At 46.2% G+C, this 25,571-nt stretch overlaps 1 protein-coding gene across 4 annotated transcripts; it reads right to left on the reverse strand.

Moving 5' to 3' along the window:
- Positions 1-322: 322 nt before the first annotated feature.
- LOC101077393 (pleckstrin homology domain-containing family G member 3) lies at positions 323-24,941 on the reverse strand. 4 transcript variants are annotated; one of them, XM_011616377.2, is made up of 19 exons: positions 24,724-24,941; positions 20,058-20,125; positions 11,470-12,011; positions 9,419-9,519; positions 8,657-8,726; positions 8,532-8,578; positions 8,302-8,452; positions 8,037-8,168; positions 7,528-7,710; positions 7,312-7,404; positions 7,074-7,160; positions 6,964-6,994; positions 6,664-6,765; positions 6,082-6,114; positions 5,423-5,445; positions 4,831-5,127; positions 4,094-4,198; positions 1,680-3,048; positions 323-1,564 (listed from the first exon to the last, which is right to left on the reverse strand). In XM_011616377.2, exons 2-19 carry the CDS (start codon positions 20,104-20,106, stop codon positions 954-956), a joined length of 4,026 nt encoding a protein of 1,341 aa, XP_011614679.2. In that variant the 5' UTR covers positions 20,107-20,125; positions 24,724-24,941; the 3' UTR covers positions 323-953. The 4 variants fall into 4 exon arrangements, with proteins under 4 accessions (XP_011614679.2, XP_029688654.1, XP_029688655.1 ...); XM_029832794.1 differs by having other exon boundaries at positions 4,744-5,127; XM_029832795.1 differs by having other exon boundaries at positions 4,744-5,127; positions 24,720-24,941.
- Between the last annotated feature and the right edge of the window lie 630 nt (positions 24,942-25,571).

Here is a 25,571-nt window from a genome sequence, read left to right on the forward strand (position 1 = left end):
ATGAGGAAGGACAGATCAGGATTTTACAAATATTGCAGTATGATGATGGGAAAAGTAATTCCAGATGGTCGCCAGATGCTGGAACTGTATTTTTAACCCTGCTAATTAGCACAGACACTTCTTTTTAAATGGAAGACCTGATTGCAGCGTCGCAGGAAACTAATAGCCGCAACAGGTATTTTTGTCATTAATTTCCACCTTCACCATGTGGTGAAAATTCAATTTACAATAAAATTGCTTCCTCATTAGACACACAACTTGCAGTGATGTTTGCCTGATGCGAGTTACACGCCTCTCGGGTAAAGACGAGAACAACGGCAGACACCTTTCTCTTTTTATTGAAAATAGGCTGAACTTCAAGTGTGAAAGAAAATATAATCTTCTCGGAAAGCAAAGTTTAAAAGGGCGCTAAGCGTCAGTGTGTACACGTGGCTGAAGATCTCTCAATTGTACAGTTTTCTTCAACAATATTAACCAGCCATTATACGTATAATTGAGGAAACCATAAAGCTCCAGTAGTAAAGTAGGCGAGAGCGGTTTCAGAAGCTGTTACAGTAGATATGGGGGTTAATTACAGCCGTTGCTATGGCCCTGACAAGGAAACCGTCTTTGGTGGTGCGCAGAATTCTCCTTAGTCTAATTTTTCCCTTTGACACAGTGTAAAATACAGTAATCATAACAAGAATCCTCAGCTGAACCCAATCTGCATAAAACTGATACTTGAAGACGTAAGCATGGTTTTAAATTAACATGTATTAATTTACAGACAAAAACCAAATGTACAAATATTACAATATACATTTTTAAAAGGCGAGTAAGAGCCAATAATATTTTCATATCTACACGTCTCCTGTGTTGACAACAATGGGTGTACAAGATGTTTTCTTCTGAGGGGACCAACAGATAACATCTCCATGGGATGATAAAAAAAAAAAGAAGAAGCTGTACATAATTCATGAAGTTGCACTCAGGCTCTGGAACTTCTCCCGTAAGCTTTTTACCAGATGACTTTCGGCTAACTTTGACTTTGTGGAGCAGTCCGAGCCCTCCTGAAGAGCTTCCACTTCAGCGTGCGTGGTTCCATTCTCTCTGGCTGGACTCGCCGCGTCCTGGAGGTTCTGCACCTCGTGGAGAGGCAGAGACCCCAGCACGTGGTCCAAAGAGCTCCACCTGCAGAGAGGAGGATGAAGGGTGTGCTGTGCCGGATCCTCCTCGCCACAACTCCGTTTTGGGAGCGCTTCTGTCCTGTGACAGTCTGCTGCAGCTCTGCGAAGGTCAAATAAACTGTTGTAGTGGCTCGGGCAGCCCTGACATCCGCTGGTGCTGCACTTTACCATCCCATTTGGGGCCGTGCAGTTCAGCTTCGAGGACTGGGAGGTGTATTTGGTGCGCAGCTCCTGAACGTCGGGCCAGAGGAAGCGGTCTGACTGCATGCTGTGCGAAGGAGAAAGCGTCTGCTCAGGGCTGGAGGCAGATCTTGGGGACTGGACCGGGCTTAGAGAACTTTCATCGTGGATGAGCGGTTGATCGGAAGGACTGATGGACAGTCTCAGGTTGGGTTTACCTGTAGAGACAAACAGAAAAGAGAAAGCCACAGCGATTAAACAGCCCTTTCCCTTCGGCCTACACGAATTCGGGAAACAAAAACAGGCTTCTTGTTTCACTTGAACGCTCTTTACCTGACTTCTCCTGGGCAGAGGGCACATTCTTGAAACCTTGTTGGTTTGTCCCTCGGTTCCTCTGCCAAACTAATGGTCTGTTATTTTTGATGCGCTGGCTGTACTGACGCGCCAACTGGAACACTTTGTTTTTCATCCTTCCCATGTCTTCGAGGATCTGGTCCTCCTCTGCACATTTCTGGAAGGTGACGATCTTGGGTAGGTGGGCCGGACCGAAATGGTTCTTCTCTTGCGTCGTAGATTCTTGAGGAGGTTCCTCCTGCACTGCTGGGAATGATGTCCTCAGAGAGGAAGTGGAGGATTCTTTTGGGGGAGGGCAGTTTTCAGACTCTATTGGACCCTGAGGAGGCTCTTCACTCATGCAAATTTCAAAAATGTCTGACTCAGTATCCAGTAATGTCCTTGAATCATCACAGGCCTCCTCAGGAATCTGCTGCCCTTTCTGGGCCATTTCCATATCATCCCACACCCTAAGCATATCGGCCGAGGGTCTGAATGCTTCCTCTCTGGGATCTGCACCACTCTGTGACCATGTCTTGGCTTCCACTGGGCTGATCTTGAGTTTTGGGACCTTATGATGCTGAATGTTTTTACTCTTTCCTAGTCCAGGTAGGTCAAACACAGCCCATGACGTGGGGCGGTTACGAGACTGACCCTTCCTGTATGCTAGGGCTGCCTGGTCCCGAGGCCCGACATTGAGTTGTTGGCTCAGGTTGCGCACTAGTCCGGCTGGGATGTATGAGAGACTTTCCCTGCGTTTGATGCTGAAGTTAGCGTCCTGGTGCTCGGCGTGTTCGTAGTATCTTCTGATCTTGTGAATGAGGAGGCGGTCTTGTTTAGAGAGGGTAGACCTGCGTTGCCCTTCAGAGAGAGTCCTCTCCTCAGGTTCATGAGGACCACCTATGGATAATGGGGTCTCCTGTGGCTCTGGGGTAAAGTTAGCCACCACTTCGGTCTCTACCTCCAAGGCTGAGGGACTGCGCACAAATGGTGAGGAAAAGGCCAGTTCCTCTGACACCAGACTGCTACGCCTGGACAGACTGCTCATGAAACCCTCCACTATGACGCCTGCCTGGTCCAACACAGATACAGGCAGGATACCTTTATTGCCTGAAAGTACCATCTCTTCTTCCTCTGAGAGCCCCCCATTGCTCAGCATGCTTGTGTCCTCAGCTGGAAGACCAGAGGAATCGCTTTCAACATCTCCATCCTCTCCAGTTTCTCTTGAGCTGTCCTGAGACTCTGATGCCTTGAAGTTTTGTGGTACCGGAGAGGAGGGAGACAAGGGACTCTGACAGCAACGTTCTGTCACCTGATGGTCCAGCTTCTGTTCTTCAGAGTCTACAGGGCCCAAGTCTGCCACCGTGGTCTAAGGCACAAAGATTACGTAATCAGTCCTGGAGTCAAATGTGACAGGGGTCAACTATGTAAGGAAATCTGAAGCATCTGCCGTTTAAAGCTTTTAGCTTTACAATATTTATTTAACTGACATTTTTATGGGGGGAAAAAGTCTTGGATCATGTGGTGAGTCTTGAGATTTGCCAACTGCTCCGTGCAGCCTTTATAAGTTAAACGGTTGGCACGTCCATGTCTTTGACTTTAACAGTGTTCCCTGTGCTGATGTCCTCTGACTTAGCCATTAATCTGAGTCAGTTTCCAGGTGGGGCCCCCTCCACCGGGCTGCCTGCGGCAGCAGGACAGTGAAAAAAAAAAAGAGCAGCTTGCAGCTGTGCGTGGAGATAAGGCCGAGCAAAAATAATAAGCTACACTCTCACAGGAAACGGCCTGGAAAGTTACAGTGAGAATCAGCCGGGCACAGCTGTGAAATACGCGCCGCTCCTCTCGTCTGGAGTACTTATCGCAAAACAAGTAAATACATCTGCTGGGGTGTGTGCTTTACATCCAATAATGTGAGGATCTAAAGGTGAGCGGATGCTGCTGAGTCATCACTACGCACTGTTGTAGTGTAAATTTCCCCGTGTGGGACAAATAAAGGAATCTGAATCTGAATCTGTTGGCCATTTGAGGCTAGACGCTAAAGTTCAAGCATTCGGTTTGCAACATCGGGGAAAGGCGGACGGACCGGTGTCAGCGGGGACCTGGGGACGTAGACCGCGATGCTTCTCTGTTGGACCATGTCAGGATTTGGGGGATTTAATTTATGGATATTATTTTAGCTCCAGGCGTTATTCAGTTTAGCCCCGGAGAATCCCCTGGCTCCGATCAAAGAGGAACCTCACTTAACAGTCTAGAGTAATAGTTAATCAGCGTACCTTGTTCTACACAGAGAGCACTTTCTAGCAAATTCACTGTGCTGCACAGTGCGGTGACTTCAACTGAATAAGTGATAATAAAGCATGAGAAAAGAACCGTCCGTCAGCAGCCACAGATGGATTCAGGGCTTCAGTTGATACCTGTGCAGTCGGGGATTCTTCCACAGCCATCTCCTCAGGTCTGGGAGGCGTTACCTCCTCGCTTTTGTCCGCTTTCTGTTCAGCCAGATCACCGCTCGGATCGTCCTGAAAGGACCGAGTTTATCATAAATGCTGCTGTAGCTCCCACTGCGGTGCAGCGACAGGCCGAAAATCCTTTGTCGGCCAACAGGCCAATCCATAAACAAACATGACCAGAACAAAGGAATATCACGCCGTATTACTGGCAAAGCCATTAACTTTCAAAGAATTCAACTAAAAGAGAATAAGATAAACACAATTATGAAAGAGGGGAGCTTCGCCATTATCATAACCATTTGCTAGACATGCTAATTTCGTGATTTGAACAAGGGAAGCATCAATATTACTACTACAAAAGGTAGACGGAAGGCTTTGATGAGAGGAGAAGCATCAGAGGTGGACACGTTTGCGGCGACACATGCGGAGGTTTGAACATCAGATTGTGCACTTCCAACAGAATTCATTCAACCCGACACATCCAGCGAGTAGAGTGAAAAGTGGTGTTAAAAGGTTCTGTTTGTGTGTGAAATGATCAGATCCCCGAGGGAGAAAGAGAGCGGCGGAAGACTGGGTAAGGCGGTGGAATGGAGCAGGAAGTGAGAAACCCTCACCGTTGTGATGTGAGTAGAAAGCAAAGCCCTGGCTTTATACTGCCAGCAGGAGATGGCTGCCAGCACTGAGCTGGCAAAGTCGGCTACCTGGTCTTCTCCAAACAGTACATCTTCCTTGTAACTGTCCCCTTCTTCCTCCTCCTCCTGCACCTTCTCCTCTTTTGCCTCCTCCAGCTCCAGCCTCCCTTCACTGGGTGAAGAGCTCACTTTGGTGTCACTGTCAGCAAGACTAAGCTGCTCCTGAGAGCTCCTTCTGGGACTAAGGTCCTTCACACATTGGTTGACGGCCTGGGGCTCATCTAGACCCAAGGCCAGTGTACTGACACTAGAGGCTGTCTGGAGGCGGCGCCTCTCCCCGAGCAGCGCGCCCTCACTGTCTGCATGCTGTAGCGTGAAGTCACAGAAAAGGTGGACTGTTATTGCGAGGCCAGTGCAAGAGCCATGAAGTGACCGCGAGACTGTAAATGTGACAAAGTGATTGTAAGGCCGCTGCTGGTGAGATGGGATTTTTTTCTCCAGCCAGAGACTTTCAAGGTCGAGATTTGTTCTCATGTTCTTCTGGGGGAAAAAAATCATATCTCACCACCGCACCTTCACCTCACAAATCTGCTCTGATAGCAGAACAGAAAGAGCACATTAAGACTTAATAAAAGGGAACGTTTGGACTTGAGGCGCTTACCTTCAAAACAGCTGCATGGAAAACTGAGATAAAGACAGAAACACAGTAGAACATCAACAAGGCTGAAAAGGGTCAGACCTTACGCGCAGAGTGTACAATTATGGTCAGGACACAATCTGCACCGGCAAATGTTAATTGAGGCGATAGTTAGGCTGCTCCGTACTTAAAGGAGGCCTTGTTATTAGATAAATATCAATTAGGAATGTCTTCCTCTCAGAGGCTCAAACTGGACATGATACAATTAGCCAGCATGTGATGGACTACTCCCTCACCAAGATGGCGTGGATGACACGAAAATTGCTCCTTCATTACATTGGTTTTGAAAAACTGATCTGGCGGAGGAGATCTGGGGACGAGGACAGCTCCAGGTTTTCCCCATTTGTAATGACCAATTAGAAAAGATGAGAGCGGAGAGACCTGATGGAGAGGCTGCATTTCACTATGAAGAAGAGCTCGTGTGTGTGTGACAAAGCCTCTGACCCGTGTGGAATATAATTAACTTCATTATGTCTTTTGATCTGTCATCCAGGTGTCACCAAAGGGTAACGCAGCACATTGAGAGGTGGATGACAGACATTCGCTGCTGGCTGTTCACTTGCTGCTCTGGTGCAGATAATGTAGACCACATAAAGCTCACAAATACAGCTAAAAGTACCAACCTTTTGCATTCTTAATGAGTTGTTTTGCAGGCTCTGAAAAGACAAAAAAAAATCCATAAAAAAAAAACATGCGTCACTGTCATTTGTAAGTAAAGAAATTCTTTAATTGACATTTCAATGAGTGTTTTTCTTGGCTCCACAGCGGGCGGCGAGGGATGCCAATCAATCCTGAAATCAAAGACCTGGATTTTGCAAATACAGTGTCCGTTGTGTTTAGTCGAGATGAGCTGGGTTTTTCCCCCCCGATTCCATGAAAAATGGAGCAGAAGATGATGATTGACAGCCGAGCTATGCTCCTGATTACACAGGCAGGTGTGTGAACCCTGAAGTCAGCACTGTGGCTGAGTTTCTCCTGCGAACGGGGCTTCCAGCTAGATGCTGACCTCCGAATATTATCTGATTTTCTGCGCCATAGAAAGAGGGGATAATGTATTGTGAATCCATAGTGGGGAAGAATAGAAGGGCTGGACAGTAACCCTGTGATGCCTGTTTGGGTGTTATTCATATAGGAGTTTAACTGATTTCTGCAGAACTCCAACGTTACAGGTCCATGAAGTGAGAAATGAAGTAAAAGGCTTTAACCTGAACTCCTCCTCCCGTTTCGTCTACCAAGATGGAACTCATCCCCGTGGCAGCTGTCCGTCTTTTTCAGCCTCTCTGGACTATAGTGGTACTTTCCTGGACCTGAGCAGTGAAAGGATCTCGTTAGAGTTGACTAAAACACACACTAACCAAACCCCTCCACAGGCTATGGATGACAGCATCCCCTTGTTCCAAGAGAGAGAAAAAGCCTCTCTCTTTTCTGAGCAGCATCTCCGGTTGCTATGGAAACAGCTCAAGCGGTCCCACCAAAGCAAATTATTGTCAATTTGTAACACTTACTGTCTGAAATGTCCGAGGTGCCTTCTCTTGCCTTCAAAGATAAAAACACCGCAGATTTATACGCGCTCGCTCAGAGCAGGAGGAACATTTGGAGCACTGAAGCTGTTCACCTTTTGTGGAACAATAGCGTTGTGGTTCTCCAGAATGAGCCTCTTGATATGCTGCGCCCACAAGCGCTTCTCTTCCACAGACTTAGCCTGAACGAACATCCGTTGTGAGGATATATTATGTTCAGACCGATACAGTAAATGCTGGTGTAAACAGTCACATTAGTCCAGAAATGGAACATTCACGAGTGGTTGAAACCCGACATTACGCCTTCAGAGAACCACCCGAGTCGTCATTTACCTGGACTGTATGGGGCTGCTTGGGGTGTTTGAAATGGATGACGCTGAAGAGAAGAGGATCTTTGACGCTATCCAGCAGCATGAGGGTGGAGCACTGCACACACAATTAACACACTCATCCAGCTGACGCTTGAGAGGTCATCGACCTCCCACTGACGCTCCTTTATTGTGTTTATTTGCTGTTTTTGTGTTGCAGTAGGGAAAAAAGGGCCCATACCGAGATGTGGGTCTTGTAGACATAGTGTTCGCCCCTTTTCTTGGTAATAAGGAGCATCCTGTCGAAAAGGAAGAGGGTGCGAGTGTTCTTCGCCCGCAGAACATGAAAGGTTCCCTCCAGGGCAAGCTCTCCATAGGTGGTCAGGTCTGGACCCTTCCAGTTGATCAAAAGAGACTGGATCTCCTGCAGAGACACATGGTACATGGAAACATTTCCATTTATCATAATACGCTGAAAAGCTGTGGCCTTTCACACGGAACCTGCTTTGACACAGGTTTGTGTCGCGTTCTAAAGGTTCAGAAGTTTCACAAGATTTAAATTTGTGGAGGAAGATTTTATTAGAACATGGCAAATGTGGCTAAGCCGAGTTAGACAGGACATAAGAAGGACAATAAGAAAATTAAAAAGGGCCTGAAGAACAAAGTAAACAGAGAAACAGCTGGCTGCATTCAGCATCGCGATAAACATAGAATAAAATGCTGCTTTGCATTGGTGCCATGAGGTCTCACCTGAACTCTGACAGCGTGTTCGTGTTTCCTCTTCATATCATTGATGTACCAGGCCACTCCAGTCATGGTTTCGATGGCCTCTTGAATGACCTCATAGCCCTCCTCGTGTGGATCGAAGTGCTTGGCAATTTCCTGTAAGGGAGCCCAGCTCAGATCAAATTACTTATTGACTGACGATTCACAGAAAATGTGCATGCATACTAAACACAGACCAACACAAACAAACAAACACAGTGAATAATGTCTGATTGATGTCCTTCACTACCTGGAGAAGCAGGTGGTATTTTAGGATGCGCTGGACCGGCTTCAGTAGATAAGAACCCAACGGGAGGGAGCGCTTCAGACTGGCCTGACGATCCCTGAAAAACTTGGCCAGAGTTTTATTCCTCATACAGTCCGTCAGGGCTGCCACAGAGCTGGAGGACCGCAAATAAATGTGATCAGTTACTTTAAAAAAAATCAATAAAATAAATCTGTAGGAGTCAAAGAACCTACTTGGGATAGTTGGTGCAATACTGAGTGTATATTTCAAAGTATTCACTCTGAAAAACAGAAAAATGGGGCTTTATTTTGTTGATATAACATGATATTATATGTCAGCACTACATTTTTCCTCTCACCTTATCCACAAAACACTGAGCGATGGCCACGGGGTCATTGTCACACATGTCTAAGGACTGCAGCAGTTCACTGAAACAAATAAATAAAAAGTTGAGCATGTATTGAATAAAAAGCCCTGAGACGCGTTAGGTATTGTCGCCACTAGAGGGCAGCAAACATTGCTAATCTCGTGCAATGAATAACGCACGCACATACACAGACTTGGAAATTTGTGCTTGAATTTATAAAAAGGAACCAAACAGCAAGACAGTGTTAAACTTGTGTGAATTTAAAGCGTGATCTGCTGCTCCAGGGCGGTATGTTACCCTTCACAAGGATACTTGGCAGTGGGTCCAAAAATGTCAGAATTTTCCACGTGTGTTAGAATAATTACTTCATATGGCAAAAACTGTAAATCACAACCACCCCCATTTGTAGCTCAGAGTTATACAATAGCCCTGACGTTAGCAGGGAGGCTCCTCGCAGTGAGGGGAGACAGGAATGTTAATGTGTGTTTTGGCATGTCGTATGGTCAGCAACCAGCCCCGGTTAGCATGAGATAAATGTAAAGCAAGCCGCACGGCCATTTCCATGACAACAGTCAACAGTAAAAACTGGCCCTTATTTTGAATGCTATCCTTTTAAAATGTATTTTCATCCATCGCATCACAAACTGATACATTAATCATTTTACTGGGAGTTTTCAGACTGCTTTGACTACTTTTATTCAAAATGTACTTTATTCATTATATATATTTATGATAAGTATTTATGATAATTACCTGTTGAACTCATAGATGTCCTCTATGTTTCCAAACAGGGCACACACTTGCTCTGGTCGAATGGGGAGATTGCTCATATCAATAATGTGAGCCAAGTAGTCCTGGAAAACAGCAAAAAAAACGTGAGTTAAAAAGGTCAGTTTTTATTTACAAGTATTAGATCATAAAAGCACATTCGAGCTCTTACCAGCAGGTGGCGCATAAACGGAAAAAAACATTTGATTTTCATGTGCCACATGAATTCACATTAACGCGGGACAAATGACCGTTTTGGCAGCTTTATTCTCCTGAGTGGTTGGATGTGTGATTCCCTGAACTGTGTTTAACCTGAACTATAGAAAACCAGTCTGCTCTGCTCTATATTTAGAGGCACGTCTCCGAACCTCGGGAGTGGATAAAAATATCTAATAACACACTGACCGCATATGCAAGCATCTGGATGATCACCCTCCGGTTATGGCTAATTACACAGTCCTGCGGCAAACAAACAACTGCTGACAAAAAGAGTAAGCTGTCGAGAGACAGACAGACAGACAGACGCACTTAGCGAGTGTAGAAAGAGCGCACGAACAAACAAACGTGCAAACACGCCCATACTCACGGACAATGTGGTGCAAAAACTCACAGAAAAGCGCCACATTGGTGATGGCTGGTGCAGTGAAAACAACACACACACACACACACACACACACACACACACACACACACACACACACACACCATTTGATCTGCGCCAGCCACGACCTTCGCCTCATTTAGGTAGCGTTAGATTTTACGGCGCGCTTCATTGGAGGTTAAACGGTGCTGTGATGGAGTGTTGCGTGCGTGTTCAGGCCAAGCGTTATGGACGTTCTCAGATAGCCCAGCGGGTCCCCAGATGTCCGCTCCACGGACAGACGGGAGATCTGAGAGCGAACGAGACAAAACACTAAGGCGGAGAGAACATAATCTCACCAGCTGCTTGGGAGTTCGGTGAAACGCGCCCATCTGTCTGACTCGAGCATTTGCGTAGATTTGAACTGAGCTGCGCGGGATCGATATTGGGCGGGAAGGGAGGAAAAAAAAAAAAAACAGCGGACGTAGGTGGAACGCTGCGTTCCCACACGAGGCCGAGCGGAAAACTAATTCATCGCCTTTATTTTGTGGTACGGTGAAGATGAGGGGTGTTTGTTTTGGCCCGCACGACCAGGAAGTCGACTGGAGGAGCTGTGCGACCGGGGCCGGGCCCCAGAGGCCTCCGTCAGGAGGAGCGGGTCATCACTCAAGCAGCGACGAGGAGGGGAGCGCTCGCAAACGCCAGACGCCAGCACAATCAAGACCCAAGGTGAGGGGAGGCGCTGGCTGCTCCGCTGCTCCGTCGGTGGCTCTCCAAAATGCCTCACATGTTAAAGACATTACCGGCAGTGCAGCTGGGATTCTTCCTGCCTTCAATGGAGGAGCCATGAAAGACCCAGAGGCCGCAAAAGGCTTCTTTGTCCGAGGCCGTTTTCAGATTACAAAAAGGAAAAGGATGCGATAAGATGGAAGCGGCCCGCGGACCGGCTCATCTGTTTATGCTTCAGGTCCGTGAAGTCCAGCAACCGAAATCATAAAACTCTTTTCTGGCATGAGGAACCCTGCTTGTGTTTGAGTTTGGACTGTTTGAAGTTCATAATCCCCGGCGGGAAACTTTCACTGCACTGTAAATACACCGATTGCTTTATATACAACTTCATTGGGTGTTTGGATCACAGACTGCTCACTTCTGTGAAACAGTGATCTGCAAGCGCGTTGTCGGCGGACGCCGAGCGTCATCAACTGAGGAGCAGAAAATCCAAAAAGGAGCCAAATAATGAGAACAAACTGAAACATCCACAGAATATTCCCGCCTCATCTGAGGTTTGGAACACAGTAAATACATAATAGTCTCAACTGCATGTGTCTGGAATCCTGGCTGGTTCAATTCTATTAATCACATCCCAAATGTGCTGCAGACAAAATGGCTGCGTATTAATCCAAATCAAATGTGGCGTTTCTAGACTCAGTAGCAGCTGAGCTCAGCATGGACTCACCTCCACGATGCTGCGCAGGTCCTTCACATACATGCGTTCCGTTTCAATGATCTCCATCACTACGCGGTCCACGTAGGTCAGCTTTGGGTTGGGCGCCATGGCGTCCGTAATGACGGGAGAGTCTTTGATGTACGGAGTCTCCCCGCTGGCTTTCCCGTTGGAGCAGCCGGTGTTGCCGTTCCACTGGTTTCTCATTCCGTTTGATGCCAGCTGCTCGTGCCAGCGGCCTCTGGACCCTGTTAACGCGGGACTCTGGTCCCCAGTCTGGCTGCTGGTGCCTTCGGGTGGACTCAGCTCCAGGTCGATATCCTCCTCGCTTTGTGCGGGCGGGGTGGTGGAGGAAGGAAGCGTAGCAGTGCTCCCGAAAAGGCTGCGACCATCACGGGATGAGTCCGAGGACAGGGTGGACACCAGACTCACTGGACGCTCGCCCTCCTTGTCCGGCAGCTCCACGCACAGATGGCCGCAGCAGTCTGCGCCCAAATCGACGTTGGCCTGCTCATGTTCGCTGGTGGGGAGGGACGAAGACAACTGGGGAGATTCTGTGGGACATGGAAGACAGACGGTGGATGTCAGGAATCACAGAATATTTAACATGGACACTTCACACCTCGTGCTTTAACAACAGCATGCACTTCTCTCCAGGGAACATCATCTTTACAGCTTTTGAAGCAACCTTTTCTCGAGCCAGATGGGGCACAAAGTAGAGGTTTACAAAGTAAAGCCCTGTTTGCCTAATTACTGACATGGCCTCAATTAAAATGGTGCAAATTCTGTGGAAAGTTCAGACATTTCCTATTTCTGCTGGCTATTGAAGGGTGAAGCTTGGGAAAACAGAAGGGTGGGAGGGGAACTAATGGGAAAAAAAACAGGGAAGTGCACCAGGAACATTGTTTATATGTCTTTACTGCTCTATGTTCAATTTTAAAAGAAAAAGCGAGAGCGTATTCAGTTTCACATCCTTCTCGGGCATGTGGGGAACTTTGCTTACAAATGTTTCCTAAACAGATGAAGTCATGCTGGTGTGAGAATAGAGCAGCCACTGTGCACAGAGCTCCAGTGCTTTTCTCCATGTCCTTAAATATTCACATTAGGGTCAAAGCGGAGCGGTCCGACTGAAGAAATATGGGTCTGTCGTGCAACGCGATCCCAGACCCGTAGCTGGAACTCTACCAGAAACAAAGCAGCATTAAGAGAAATATTAAATGAAACGTCTCGGCTAACTGATATTGCCAAGTGGAAATGGGGAGGATAATTAGCTGTGGATAGCCAACAGATGTAGATTCGGTTATGAGGCTTTTTTTGTCCAATACGGCCGAGCTTTAGAACAAATATGGTCACCAGTTGGTGCGCAGCTCAGCTGATGAAGATACAATAAACACATCAAGGTACTTTGCTAATGTTCAACAGGGTCAAATCCAAAACCCAAAATGTTCTCTAAAAAACAGGGAAATTATCTTTTGACTTATCGGTCCTACACATCTGTAAGAACATTATACTTGTGACTTTCAATAAAACAAACCGTGCCCTTCATATGAGAGCTTGGGAAGTGCCCAGAATTAGTGATTTATGAGTACTGAAAATGACGACGTGCAGCTGGATAGCGGCCTAAACATTAATCAAAGTGTGTTAAAAGCACACACATTTCCTTGTTTTAAAGTTTCCATTAGTCAGCAGTGCTGCAGCACTTGCTCACTGGTCCACACCAACAGCTCAGCTACCACCATGCTAAACCAGGAAGGACCTGACCACCAAGGAATAAAAAAAATTCAAAACACAGGGAATACGGGGTAACAGGAGTGTTAGCGCACTGAATCGGAACAAGGCATCTGCTTCCTACACCGCTCCGCTCTCTCGGTTTTGATATTTGGCGTGTCTGGCATGTGGAATTCTTTTCCGCCTTACTTTTCTTCCACACACACACAATATCCCTCTATGCTAAAGCGGCTTGGGCTCATCGTCTGCCAAAGTCTGCAGCCAATTTCGAGTTAAAGGGAAAGCAAAAAAAAGAGCAGGAATCAGCAGGGCCTTTTATTCTACATCTCCTCAAGGATACCCCAAATGTGCCTACTCCATTAGAAGCCCGGAGTTACCTCCAGACTGGAGTCCATCACTGTCTTCTGCCACGTTTGATCAGACACTTCAGAGGCCCAATCTGCACACGGCCATTAACTGTGACAGAGGAAACGACGCTGGGCAAACGCCTGTGTTGAAAACAGAGCTTGCAAGCAGGATGTGAATGATGTGCTCAACAAGCAGGCCAAAGATAAGAGTCCAGCCCAAAGGGAGTTCTATCACACGGGACACAGTGGACTCTTGATAACTCCACATCGTCAAGTGTGCGTCGCCGATGACGACTGCCCGAGCTCCGATGCCCCTAAACGCTGAACGCGACGCAGTCGTTCGGTCGGCTGGGCGACGGGACCGAGGGAGAGCAGACGTTCTATTTTCACGCCGTCCTCTGACCGTCTGCTAACATTTTTAACTTGCGTGTGAGGGATGTGTGGCCACGGTGGCAGCGGCGGCCTGTTGTTAAGGACCTGAAAGTGTCTGGCAGTAAAACGCGGCCCCTATTCTTGCTATCGTGAAACTACTGAATTCTATTCGTGGCGATAATCAAATTGGGTTTTAGGAATCAATGATCTTATCGTTCCTGATGCAATAAACACATATTTGGATAGCTTCTGCTTTGCAAATTGTTGAAATGAAGGAGCCAACGGCACAAACAAAGGCCTGTGTGGAAATACGACACATAATATCTTATCGGGATCAGGCAATTTAACAACTGAGCCAGATAAGAAAAAAGGGTTCTGTCCACTTTAAGACCAAATTGTTTTGCAATAACTTTATTGGAAGGAAGATTATTCTTGGAATTCTGCCTTTGAAGCCCAGATACCACTTGTTTTGCCAATGGCAGCAGAGTGAGCTCTATAAAAAGAAACCACCATAACAGGCATGGGGAGCAGGACGTGCAAGTTCAAACCATCTATTTTGTTTTACAGAAACACGCATATAACGTCTGAACTGGACCATAAACAATTTAGCTGTCAGGGTGAGATTACTGTTCTTAGAGGTGGAAGGTCTTCAAACAATGATCATTACTGCCACAACAAAATCACTTAAAATAAATGCTCATGCCGATGTACAACATTCAACAATAACAAGCATGTGTGGGTTGATTTAAAAAAAAACAAAAAAACAGTTGTCCGCCAAAATAAGAGCACACACAATTGTTTCGTTAGTTCATAAATACTGGAAGTGGTTCGAAAAAGTACACGGTTTAGAACGCACCATATTTCAAATTTCAAAAACACAAACATTCCAACAAAGGCCTCCTTTGTTCCAGTTAAACTATACAACTGTTAGCTTACAGACAACCATTAACCAAGTCAAGGCTGATCGGACGACGTTTGTAGAAGTTTGTACAAAGTCTTTCTGAAGGTCCACATCAAATAAGTAAAGTAATTCTTTGACATGATCTAATTATGTGTGAAGTGACTTAATGTCAGAAGACAAACTGGTTGGAATTTCAGCTTAAAAAAAAGAAAAGCACCCCAGACCCTCATTACAATTCTTTAAATTCCAGCTCCTGGCCGTTAAGCTGGGGTTCACACTGACAGACAAAGGTGTGCTGATGTTACAGACGTGACCTCCCCTTCCCCTTTTGTTGCCCATGAATCCAAAGCCCCTGTTGACTTTAATGCAGTCCTGCTATATGCTAACGTGAAACTGGTGAAAGTGGATTGGAATGAAGGAATAAAGGAACTGTTGTCCGGGATAAGACAGGTGGTTTAGGGAACGTGCCTCAGTAGACAGACAGTCACTCACACGTGGGGCTTGATGACTAAACAGCCTGCAACTCACCGCGAAACATCGAGCGACTCCATTTAGTTAACAATGCAGACAGTTTATAAACCGGCCTGTCTGTGACATCAGGCGTCTGAGATGGTGCAGCAGGTCAGAAGAAACGCTGAAACACCCGAACACCTGGCTATTACCGGCACCCGACACACCTGCGCATGCCCAGCATTGGTGTTTCTTTTGTTATTTCACACGGAGGACATTCTTTTATAAGGAATATCCTGACTTTGGCACGCTTTGTACTGTAGGTAAACATTAACACCGTCGACACATGCACACGCCATGGAAGTCATGCAAACCAGCCTCCATGCAAATTCCACACAGGCCCTTCCATTGTTGTGTCTCGCCAATAAAGGTGCCCAAACCGCATATCTGCTATTTCCAATGACTGTTTACCATCAGGAGGGTAAAAGATCTATTGCGTGACATCATGTCCCATAGAAGAATAAAGCCAGGCGGATGATTACGCATCGGCGGAGAAAAATTACAGTCTGGAAAATTGTCACAAGGTTCAACACTGACATGTGTAATAATTCTGATGATTCTGGTAAAAATACAGGTCCTCACATTACCTGAAAGAGAATGAGATGTATCCACCAATGCCAGCATCAAGAGAGCGTGAAAGGATGGCGTCTATAAGCCTGGGACTTTTTATTATGATGAGCCCCGAGTGTGCAACACATGATTTAAGAAGAGCGTCTGAAGAAGACACACCTTTATGATGACACGGTTCAGGCGGCTCTACCTGAAGCCAAGGTCAAAATGTTCAAGTTTTAAATTTGAAACCGCATTTTAAAACAACCGGCGCCGTTCTCGGCGAGGCTGCCCCCGTGCTCGTCTGTCCGACGCGTTCCTGGAGATTTTCTAAGCAAATCAGAGGCAGAGACACAAAGATGGAGATCAGCGTTCTGGATGCAAATGTTGATCTTCAAGGTTAACACAGCAGTGACGCAGTCTTCTAACTTCAGCTTCGGTCAGCTACAGCGAGGCAGCTCGGCCTCTTTAAAGCTCATGAACGCCCCATGGACAGCATTTTTCCTTACACAATAAACAACGTGACAACAATAAGGACTGAACATCCCACCTAAGCAACAAGCCCGTGCCTGCTCTGTTAGTAATGCGCAGCTGCTCCCAGGAGACTCACCCTGACTCATGGATCTGATGGGATGAGTAGGATCCAGCAGATGAATCATATCTCAGCATCAGGAGTTGCTGCTTGCATAACGCATTACAACTAAAATCTTCGCAATTTCACTGTTCATTTTATCACATTGGGTAATCTGGGAGGAGAGGCTGAGCAGCGATAGTTCACTGGAGACCTGGCACTTCATATTTAACTTCTATCCCTCCGGGGCCAAAAGACGCCTTGTTAACATTTGCAACATTTATTACGACATACCTTCACAGAGGGAGTTCAAAGCACGTCCTTTTTTTTCTTTTTTAACTTCACTAGCACGTGTAAGCTCAAGTAGGAGAAATTTCCACATTAAAACATTGAAAACGGTGGAAACAGTTTTTAATGTTATTTTCTAGGCAATATTCAACAGCTAATCTGCTAATACAGAGGGCATGACCCTGCGTCTTACATCGTAATAAAACCCTTCCTCGCCTCAAGAGCCCGTCTAAATTTCCACCTTCAACACCCCTTCACGACCTCTGCCCGGAGGCTGTTTGAAGACGGGGAAATTGTCCTGATCCCCTGATCTGATCCCCTTGGGAAAACCTCCTCCCCACTTGACAATGGCTGCCTCAGGAACACAGGAGGTACCTCTGAGGATTAGCCTGTCATGTCCTCCATTATCAAACAGCATGAGACATAAGACCTGCGGCTAAACAGGATTTGACGGACTGGACTGATTTCTTATTCGTTGATCGAGCAAAGAAATTAGGTCACTACAGCTGTTTCCAGGTTTATAAGTCCTGTTTAACTTGTGTGTGTTTTTTGGTGTAAAAGCTTTCAAATGTTATGTTAATTATTAGCCTGAAGGTCAGTAAATACATTCCATTACAACGGTCAAGGGCAGAGATATTGTGTAGGTTTTCAGCGAAACCCGGCATCTTTCAGGCTTTCTGCACTGTGAGACCCTAATATTTGTATTTACAAGTTGTTAATACAACTAGCAATGTAGAAACTGACCAAAAGGTGGATGAAGTGGGTAAGGAGGGATGTCCTGTGAATCTGCCAGAGGAATTCTGGATAGGTCTGTTTTTCCATTGCTGGGCAAGTAATACTGTTTACAAAACAGCCCACCTCAGCCTGTGCTGCTCTTACACTAAGTTTCTACCAAAAATGTTATAAAAACTGCAACTGTGAGAGCATCTTAACCATTGCACCCAATGTTGTGCCCCTCCCCCAGGGCTCAGGCCTAAACTGTGAGAATACGTATGAGAATCGAGCCCTATGGAAACAACTTGAAACAATCAAAAGGACAACATTAATCCTGTATACTTCCCTTTGTGCTCAAAGCTGGACCATGAACGATCCAGCTGTGACAGCTAACCTCACTGCACAGGCATGATCCTCTTAGGAGGATCCTTCATTTAACAAGCCCCCCCCCCCCCCAAACTCTCCATTTAACAGCCTTCAGCAAGACCAATTCAAAGGCTGCATTTCCTCTGGAAATCACAGCCCACAGCTGGCCCCGGGGTGTGAGTTCACTGTGTAGTCTGCAGCGTCAGTGCTAGGCTGTTAGCACCTCTGTGCGGAGTCCAGGCCGATGTTGGGATGGCTGTGTGAAGTGGGCTGCACAGGAGGACACACTACATTTACTTCGCATTAAACTTTTATTCATGTGGAGCATTAGAAAGGATGTTATGCTTCTATGATGGTTCCCTTTTAGGCCTTAATGATGCCTCACTACTGACAGGTTAGTCTCATTTAGAATGCTTTACGCCTATTAAAAGTGTCCTTGTTCTTACAGACATATATGTATAACATGTGCTGATGTGTGCCTGGATTAAGTGCCATGTTGGTGAATGATGAAGGGGTTCCCTTGATTCAGGGGTTCCCTGATTTATCTGGGGTAACTGAAGATCCAACAGAAACACCCAAAACAAAGAGCCTAACTAAGGGGTTAATTCAGCGGAAGGACTGCACAGGAGGAATGTCAGTTCAGGAGGTTGTAAAGTCATTTGCATTGAAATAAATTCTTTTACAGGCACAACAGGAGTCAGAGCCAGACAGGGGAAAGACTACCTGAAGCTGGCGGTGATATAGACCACTAAGGAAAGGAGGTTTGGTCCACGGGCCTGCTCCACATCTCTATGTCCACTGATCTGGAAAAGCTGTTCTCAATGGAGATGATCCACATGCCCACCTAAACCCCCTTTAAAGCCTTACCTTCTGAACACACAGCTACATTCCAGCTGGGGTTAAGTGGGTCAGAGGGAACACTTATCTTGGAACCAAAAAAAAAAGATGATTTATACCACTAAGCTTGGCGGAGCTGCTGTCCCTGGACCGACAGGCTAGCTGGGCATTAGCCCGATGTGCATAATGTGATGCATTACATGTGGCGGGGATGGTGATCCCACTGGACCATGCCATATTAGAACTGCCAAAAAGGTTATTTACAGCTGAAAACTATCCAGGAACAATAAGGGATCCACATTTGTTACTCACAATGAGTGGTTAAACATTTGTGTGGCTTCTCTCTTAAAAACATGTGAAGTGAGTGAACGATGTCCCCAATAACGATGTGATCGAGACAGATTTCTTAGTGCAAAACTAAAAGAGCCGAAGCGGGACGGTCACAGAAACCTCTGTAACACTTCCTGACCAGAAAAGGAGGCTTCCTTTCACCCCGTGCATTCCTCCCGTCTGTTAACCACATCCAATCATCGCCATCATTACCGGCATCCCTACCCATTAATTACCAGCCATCCATCCACAATGGGGAGCTGGAGCAGTCATGCTTTAACTCCAGCTGGCATAGAGGGTCAGTGAAAACGTCTCGGCTGAAACTGGGTGTTCCGACATGCCAGGCTGATTTCACCCTGGACATCTGAGCTGCAAAATGAGCCGTGAGGGAGGAAGAGGGACGCATTTTCACGAGGGTGGCACACGTCCTTCCAGGCAGACGCCCTCCTTCTAGCAAAAGCAGAAGCAAAGGGACGGGCACAGAAAAAAAAGAGAAGTACAGACGAAGAGGTATTCTTCATCAAAAGCGGAAGACGAGAGCCAAATGTGCTCAGCAGAGAGACAGGCGGCGTGGGGGCGGCGAGCGGGTTGGAGGATAGCGTAGACAAACAGATACAAAGAGGCCCAGTGTCCACGCTTCAGCTCTGCAAAGATAATGAACACTAAAATAATATGTAATTTGAGTGCCCCCCCCCTCCCCTTCCACTGTACAAGGTCAGCACCGCTGGCTGCACAGTCTTGGCTGACTGTGATTCTGACACGTTCTGGGTGGACGTGCGTGTGTTTAGGGGTTTCGGCCGCGTGAAAGGGTTTGGCTGAGCTCCACAGCCACACAAAGAGCTTCTCTGCCGGTTCTGACTGTAGGAGGGACATTCGCTGCGCTCTCTGCTCTGCCACTCACAAGCGCTTGATTTCCCCCGTTTGTCCATTTCGAGTATTTTTCCATTCAACTCTGCAGCACTTCTCTGTTCTGTCCCGGAGAACCAGATGCACCGCTGAGAATCATTTATTGGAAAGCCATGTTATATGACGAGTCTAGAAACAGCAATTACTGGGGCATAATAAATGTAATTGCACAGGTCTTTACCTTCCCCCATTGGGCCCTGGTGGAGAGCAGAATGGGACTCCTCTGGCATGGCACTCAGGCCTCAGGACCTGACAGAACAAAAGGTGGAGCACATAACCAAGTCAATGAGGGGAATTGGAGGCGATTCTGCATTTTATATCACCATTATTAAGAATTTTTCACTCTTTTCCTAAAACATGTACCATCTTTCAGCTCAGAAAGCTGCTTCAGTGAATCAAGGCCTCGCCTAATAAAAAGGAAATTCTTCCCATTCCCCTCCTCCCCGCTCTGAATTTACACTTGCTAACATATAGCAAAGTCAGGGCTGTGGTATGCACAGCAGAGGAAACCGGTCAGTAGAAAAGGGCAGGAGGGGCATGCTCAATTTACTCCGCTAGTGCTGGAAAAGAACCAATAGTTGGCTGAAACGGTGAAACAAAAACAGATTGTGTCATTAGTGAAGCTAGATTACAGGTCTGCCTCTTGCAGGATGTGTTTTTCGTAACACTTGTGTTGCGGTGGTACTTTTGAGGCATACGCCAACAGCTTCTCACGTGGTTGCCTCTCTGGCTTCTAACAGCACATTAACGATGAGCGTCGTGCATGAGAACCGGCTCCTCTGTGATTCTTGGTGAGCCTCGGGCCTTTTTAACATCGCATTCTTGGGCCAGCTAGATCAGAGGAGCGGGAATTCTTCAGGGATTAGGATGGGCATTGTTCCTAGTGCATTTTCTGGCTACTGTACCGACCTGACAGCCACGCCAACCTGGGTTAAACCGCTGCCAGGAAGTTCGCCAATTAAGATGTGCAGGAATGCAGAGAGGGGGAAGACTTCAGGAAGCTGGATCCACACATTAAGACCACTGCCCCATCGTGGGGTTTATACAGCCACAGCCTACATGGTAGCTTATTCACGGAACAATGGGGTCAGCAGCCTCATCCTTTACTATGGTCTTCAAACAGACAGACCCAGCTACGATAATATTACTGCATATTTGAAAGCAAAGATTCAAATTATTGAAGCGAGACGAGCAGCCCTGTGCTCAGGCAGAGGACAACTGTTACAAAGACATTCTTAAAAGGATAAATCCTCCTCAAACGGCCCTTCAGCCAGCTCGGTCAATTCTTTTTCAAGTGGCAGGTAAGTTTGTGAAAACTGGATTTGCGTTGAAAGACGGGCTTTGAACTTGTCCTGGTGAAAAGCACCCTAATAAAAAAAGAACCCTCTGGTAAACCAAGCTACTGTGACCCCTGAACTAACCCCTAATGACCAGGCCTAAGTTACGACTATTTCTCCATCTTTGGTCGCATAGAGGCTGAAAAGAACGATAGAGCCATAACATTCATTGTAGACAAAAAAAAATCTCATCAATGCTCGTAAGGGTTTAAAATGCGATAGCTGCAGTATCCCAGCACATCTGGTCAGAAAGTAACAACTGGAACCAAGGTACTCTCTCCCTCAACATTTGTGCGTATTATCTGTAGATAACGTCAAGGCAGCAGGACACAGGAATGTGGTGTAACGTGTTTTGCTAAGGATGGGGGCACCAATAAACAGTGGATGCAACCCAGCATTCCTGCCAAGCTAACTGACCACCTGTGCTCTTGTGTGTGCAACTAGTCACAGTTTTGCACAAATGGAGACCATCTGGTTCCCACAGCTGATGACTGAGTTACCCACAGTATGAACCTCCCTCCAGGGAAACTGCAACTTGCCCATAATCGAAGACAGATGCAAAGAGAGCTAATCGGACGGCTATTTAAAGCAAAGTTTGCTTCTTCGGCAAGACTGATAAACTTCACCGTTCCTCTAATCACTGGCCTTTACACTGTCTAAAAACCAACAAACATGATTTAAGGGGACAGATTGGAAGAGTATACAGTCCTGAAAAGGGAGAAATCTGATCAAAAACACCATATATGTACGTATGTAAGTATTAAAAAAGGCTGACTTGAGCAAAAACACAAATACACCCCATGAAACAAGACCTCAACCCCAACATATTAAAAGGGGAAAAAAGTGTCCTTGGGGGCTGATAGCCATCAGACACATGTATTTTACCACCGACAGCCTGTCGCAGTTATGAGAGAAGTGAAACCACTCAATGTGTCTGCAGAGGAAACCAAAAAAACTTTCACTGTCTCAACAGGACAGGATACTGGGGGCACAGACATGTGAAAGTAGCTCAAATATTTACCAAATACCAAGATGGTTGGAGCTTAAGGCCTTTGTTTAAGCATAAATACTGATCATACAGTATTAAATCAGAGCAAATAGTGTAGTATCTTCAGATCAGTGGGGGGAAAAAAGAACAATAACTGAGAGTTTATCATTCCTGCAGGGTGAAATCACTGCATCTTTGCTCACAGCTCATTACGCGGAGTAGATTGAGCATTTGCGCACAAAAAAGAACTTTTGTGAACAGATTAGCATCTTAAATTGTTCTTATCCTCCTGAAAGACAAGCCAATGGGGAAGAGAAGCTAAAAATAGCTTACGGAATTCAAGCCGTACTCCTCCGACAGTTGGGGACCGCGCGGCATCGTTCTGCATTGTTTGCCTCAAAAGGCCCGCGGTAATCTCAATTTATGACACGAGCCCCGTGGGAGGTATCGAGCCAGACATGGCGGTGCAGGTCTCCTATGCAAGACCATCAGTCAGGATGGATGTTTACACTAAGAATAAATAAAACTCAAACATGAGATGGAAGGCAGAGGTCCAAAGTCCTGCAAGGTAACACAGAGAGGGGCTTTATTATTTCGGCATCGCTGTTGTGTTTGCCTTGGGAGACCCCTCTCTCACCTCTAACCTTGTCTATGGTGGTAGAAAATATCCCCTGACAAACAGCCTTTTCTCTGAATGCCCTTTTTCCCACATCACTCCTGCAGAGTGTCCCCTGACAAACAGACCTGAAGAGACTAACAGCTTTTCATTCACTGAGGAAAACAATGAACCCTTACCGCTCCTTGCGGCGTCTCAATTAAATCCGCAGCTTCCCCGGAAAAGTGCCGCACAGCCAAAACAGCCAAAAAACACGAAATTCTTGTTTTAGCTCACTTTAGGAGGACGAAACCTTGATGTGGGGATCTATCCCTTTGCATACCCATAGGGCACTGTGGGAAGTTCTGCCCATGCGGTGCCTGTAGGCCAGCGCCAAAATAGCCTCTAATGGGAAAATAATCATTCCCTGCTGTGGTGACAAAAACGGGACGGAGCAATTTTCACCTATCCCATCATTGGCATTTAATTACAGGATGCATACCTGGCAGATGAACTTTGGGAACGCTATTTTAATGGGCAATTAATAAGTGTAGAGTGCCCCTTTAAACACTCTCCATGCTATACACCAGTGGCATGCAGTTAGCTAAATGATCCAACAAAATGTGCGGCAGTGTTTGGAAGAGAGAGGCTGAAGGCTGCTGGGTAAAATTAGATGGGAGCCCTTCAAATAGAGTTGGCCTGTGCCCATTTAAAGGTGCATTGCATCTTTAGACACGTCGCCGATGCAGCTTTTGAGCATCTTACCGGCAATGTGAGGAGGGCATGACCTCTGGTGTAATGTTTGAACAGGCAGGCTATTCACACTCGCAGACACCAAGCTGTCAGCTCTCGTTTAAGCTTGACCTTTAACTTTCACGGTGTAATCCAAACTGTAACTTGTAAATGCTAAAAGTTGTAAGGCACCTAGCCTAGTAAAGCCAATGCTGATGGTTAACACACACGTGCCTTCTGCAGCTCTCTTAGTTTAGAAACTATATTAATATATACTTTAATTGCCAAATTCTGAGTTATAAGAGGAACTTGGGCAGTTTCTTATCTGGACCACCTAGAAAGGGAGTGGGTTGGTTTTTTTTTTAGACAAGCAACATTTGTCTGAAATTAAGTCTAAATCTTATTGTGTGGAAGGTCAAGTGAGGTCAGATGAGTAGAAAATGGAACTTTTCACTGGTAACTGATTGATTTTGTCCCATTCTTTTTCCAACGGCTGGGGAGGAAAGTCATTGACATATGAAGAGCCCGCATTTAAAGACTGGCTGTGTCTCACCAGGGTGCTGATTAGAGAAAAAAAGCTATTAGGCCAACATGGCACCACAGGGGATGGGAATGGATGCAAGGAAAGAGGAAATGGCAAATGATTCAAAAGCAGCATGAAGTTTAGGTTGCCTTACAGGGAAGGAATGACAGCAATGTTAAAGTCGGGGAATTCTCATCTCCTAAAAATACAGCAACTGATCAAAGTTCACCTTCAGCTGAGAGTGTTTTGCCTCATAGACAAACATTTCTTATCTGACTGAAACTCCTGCACAGCCCAGATCTTGTAATTCTGAGGTGGTGAAATTTGAGAAAGAGACAAAGTCATGATCTAAAATATGTGGGTATTATCTATAGATAACGTCGAGGAAGAATGACACAGGAATGTGGTGTAATCTAGAGGAATGCATATATTTAAATGATGCATTTGCTGAGTTTCTTATTGTTCTTCGTGTATTCCTGCAGAGACTGTGCAACCTTTCGCTGGTCAGCTCAGAAACGTGGCTCTTAATGACAATATTAACACATTACAAATGGTCATTGTTTACGAAAGAACCACAGAAGATGTTATCCCTCGCAACTAGGTTAGCTCGACTGGTAGCAGGCGGCGCTTTAGCTAAGATTTGGTAAAGTTGTCAAAAAGCTGCACACCTACCGAATTCGCCAACTTCTTTCCGTCTACGATCCCCCAAATCCTGAAAACTCGCCTCGGGTTCCTTGGTGGAAAACCTCAGTACGTTACTTGGATAACTTTTCACATGGTAAAAGCCACTCAGACGCGAACACACACACGCACTGACACACGCAAATCCCAGCGCAGGTCATCGGCTCTCGCCGCGTCCTCCGGCCGAACACACACTGCCCGGGCGGCGAGGGGCCGTGAAGTGCCCGTGCCGCGTTCACAACTATCGGAGATGTAACCGTCGATTGTTAGCGCCCTCAAGCGACTTGTAAGTCAAACTTAGTGGAATCATTTTTACTCGCAACTAATCATCAGTATTGCATATTTACAAACACAATATTTATATATCCTCAACGTAACTTTATTTGTTGCTGAAAAGACTATATTCTGAGCCAAACAATTCTAGGTGGTTTAAATTACTATGTCTTTTGAACGCAACACAAACGGTCTGTTTTTGACAGCGGAGTCTGTTTGGTGTCACCGAAGTTTCAACATCTGGCGTCGGCTGAATCGTGTTCTAACAGTTTGCAGTAATCTACAGGGGGACACAATAATTCTGTTTTCTTTATCAAAGTATTTTCACTACCACTCGTGGTGTGTATGTTCATGCGGGCTTGTGAAAGAAAATCGTAAATTGTGAGCCTGTCAATTACATTTATGACTGTCAGGTCAGTAGAGCCCTGGACTCACAAAGGATGGCTTCAGAATCAATTGGGTGAGCGCTAATTTATGTCTGGCTGATTAAATAGAGAGGGGCGCTTCACACAACCCCCTTCTCTGCCTTCTCACCACACGGGCTGCGGAGAAAACAATATGCCACG

The sequence above is a fragment of the Takifugu rubripes genome, chromosome 2 (assembly GCF_901000725.2).
Source record: "Takifugu rubripes chromosome 2, fTakRub1.2, whole genome shotgun sequence".
In the NCBI taxonomy this organism is placed as follows: domain Eukaryota; kingdom Metazoa; phylum Chordata; class Actinopteri; order Tetraodontiformes; family Tetraodontidae; genus Takifugu; species Takifugu rubripes.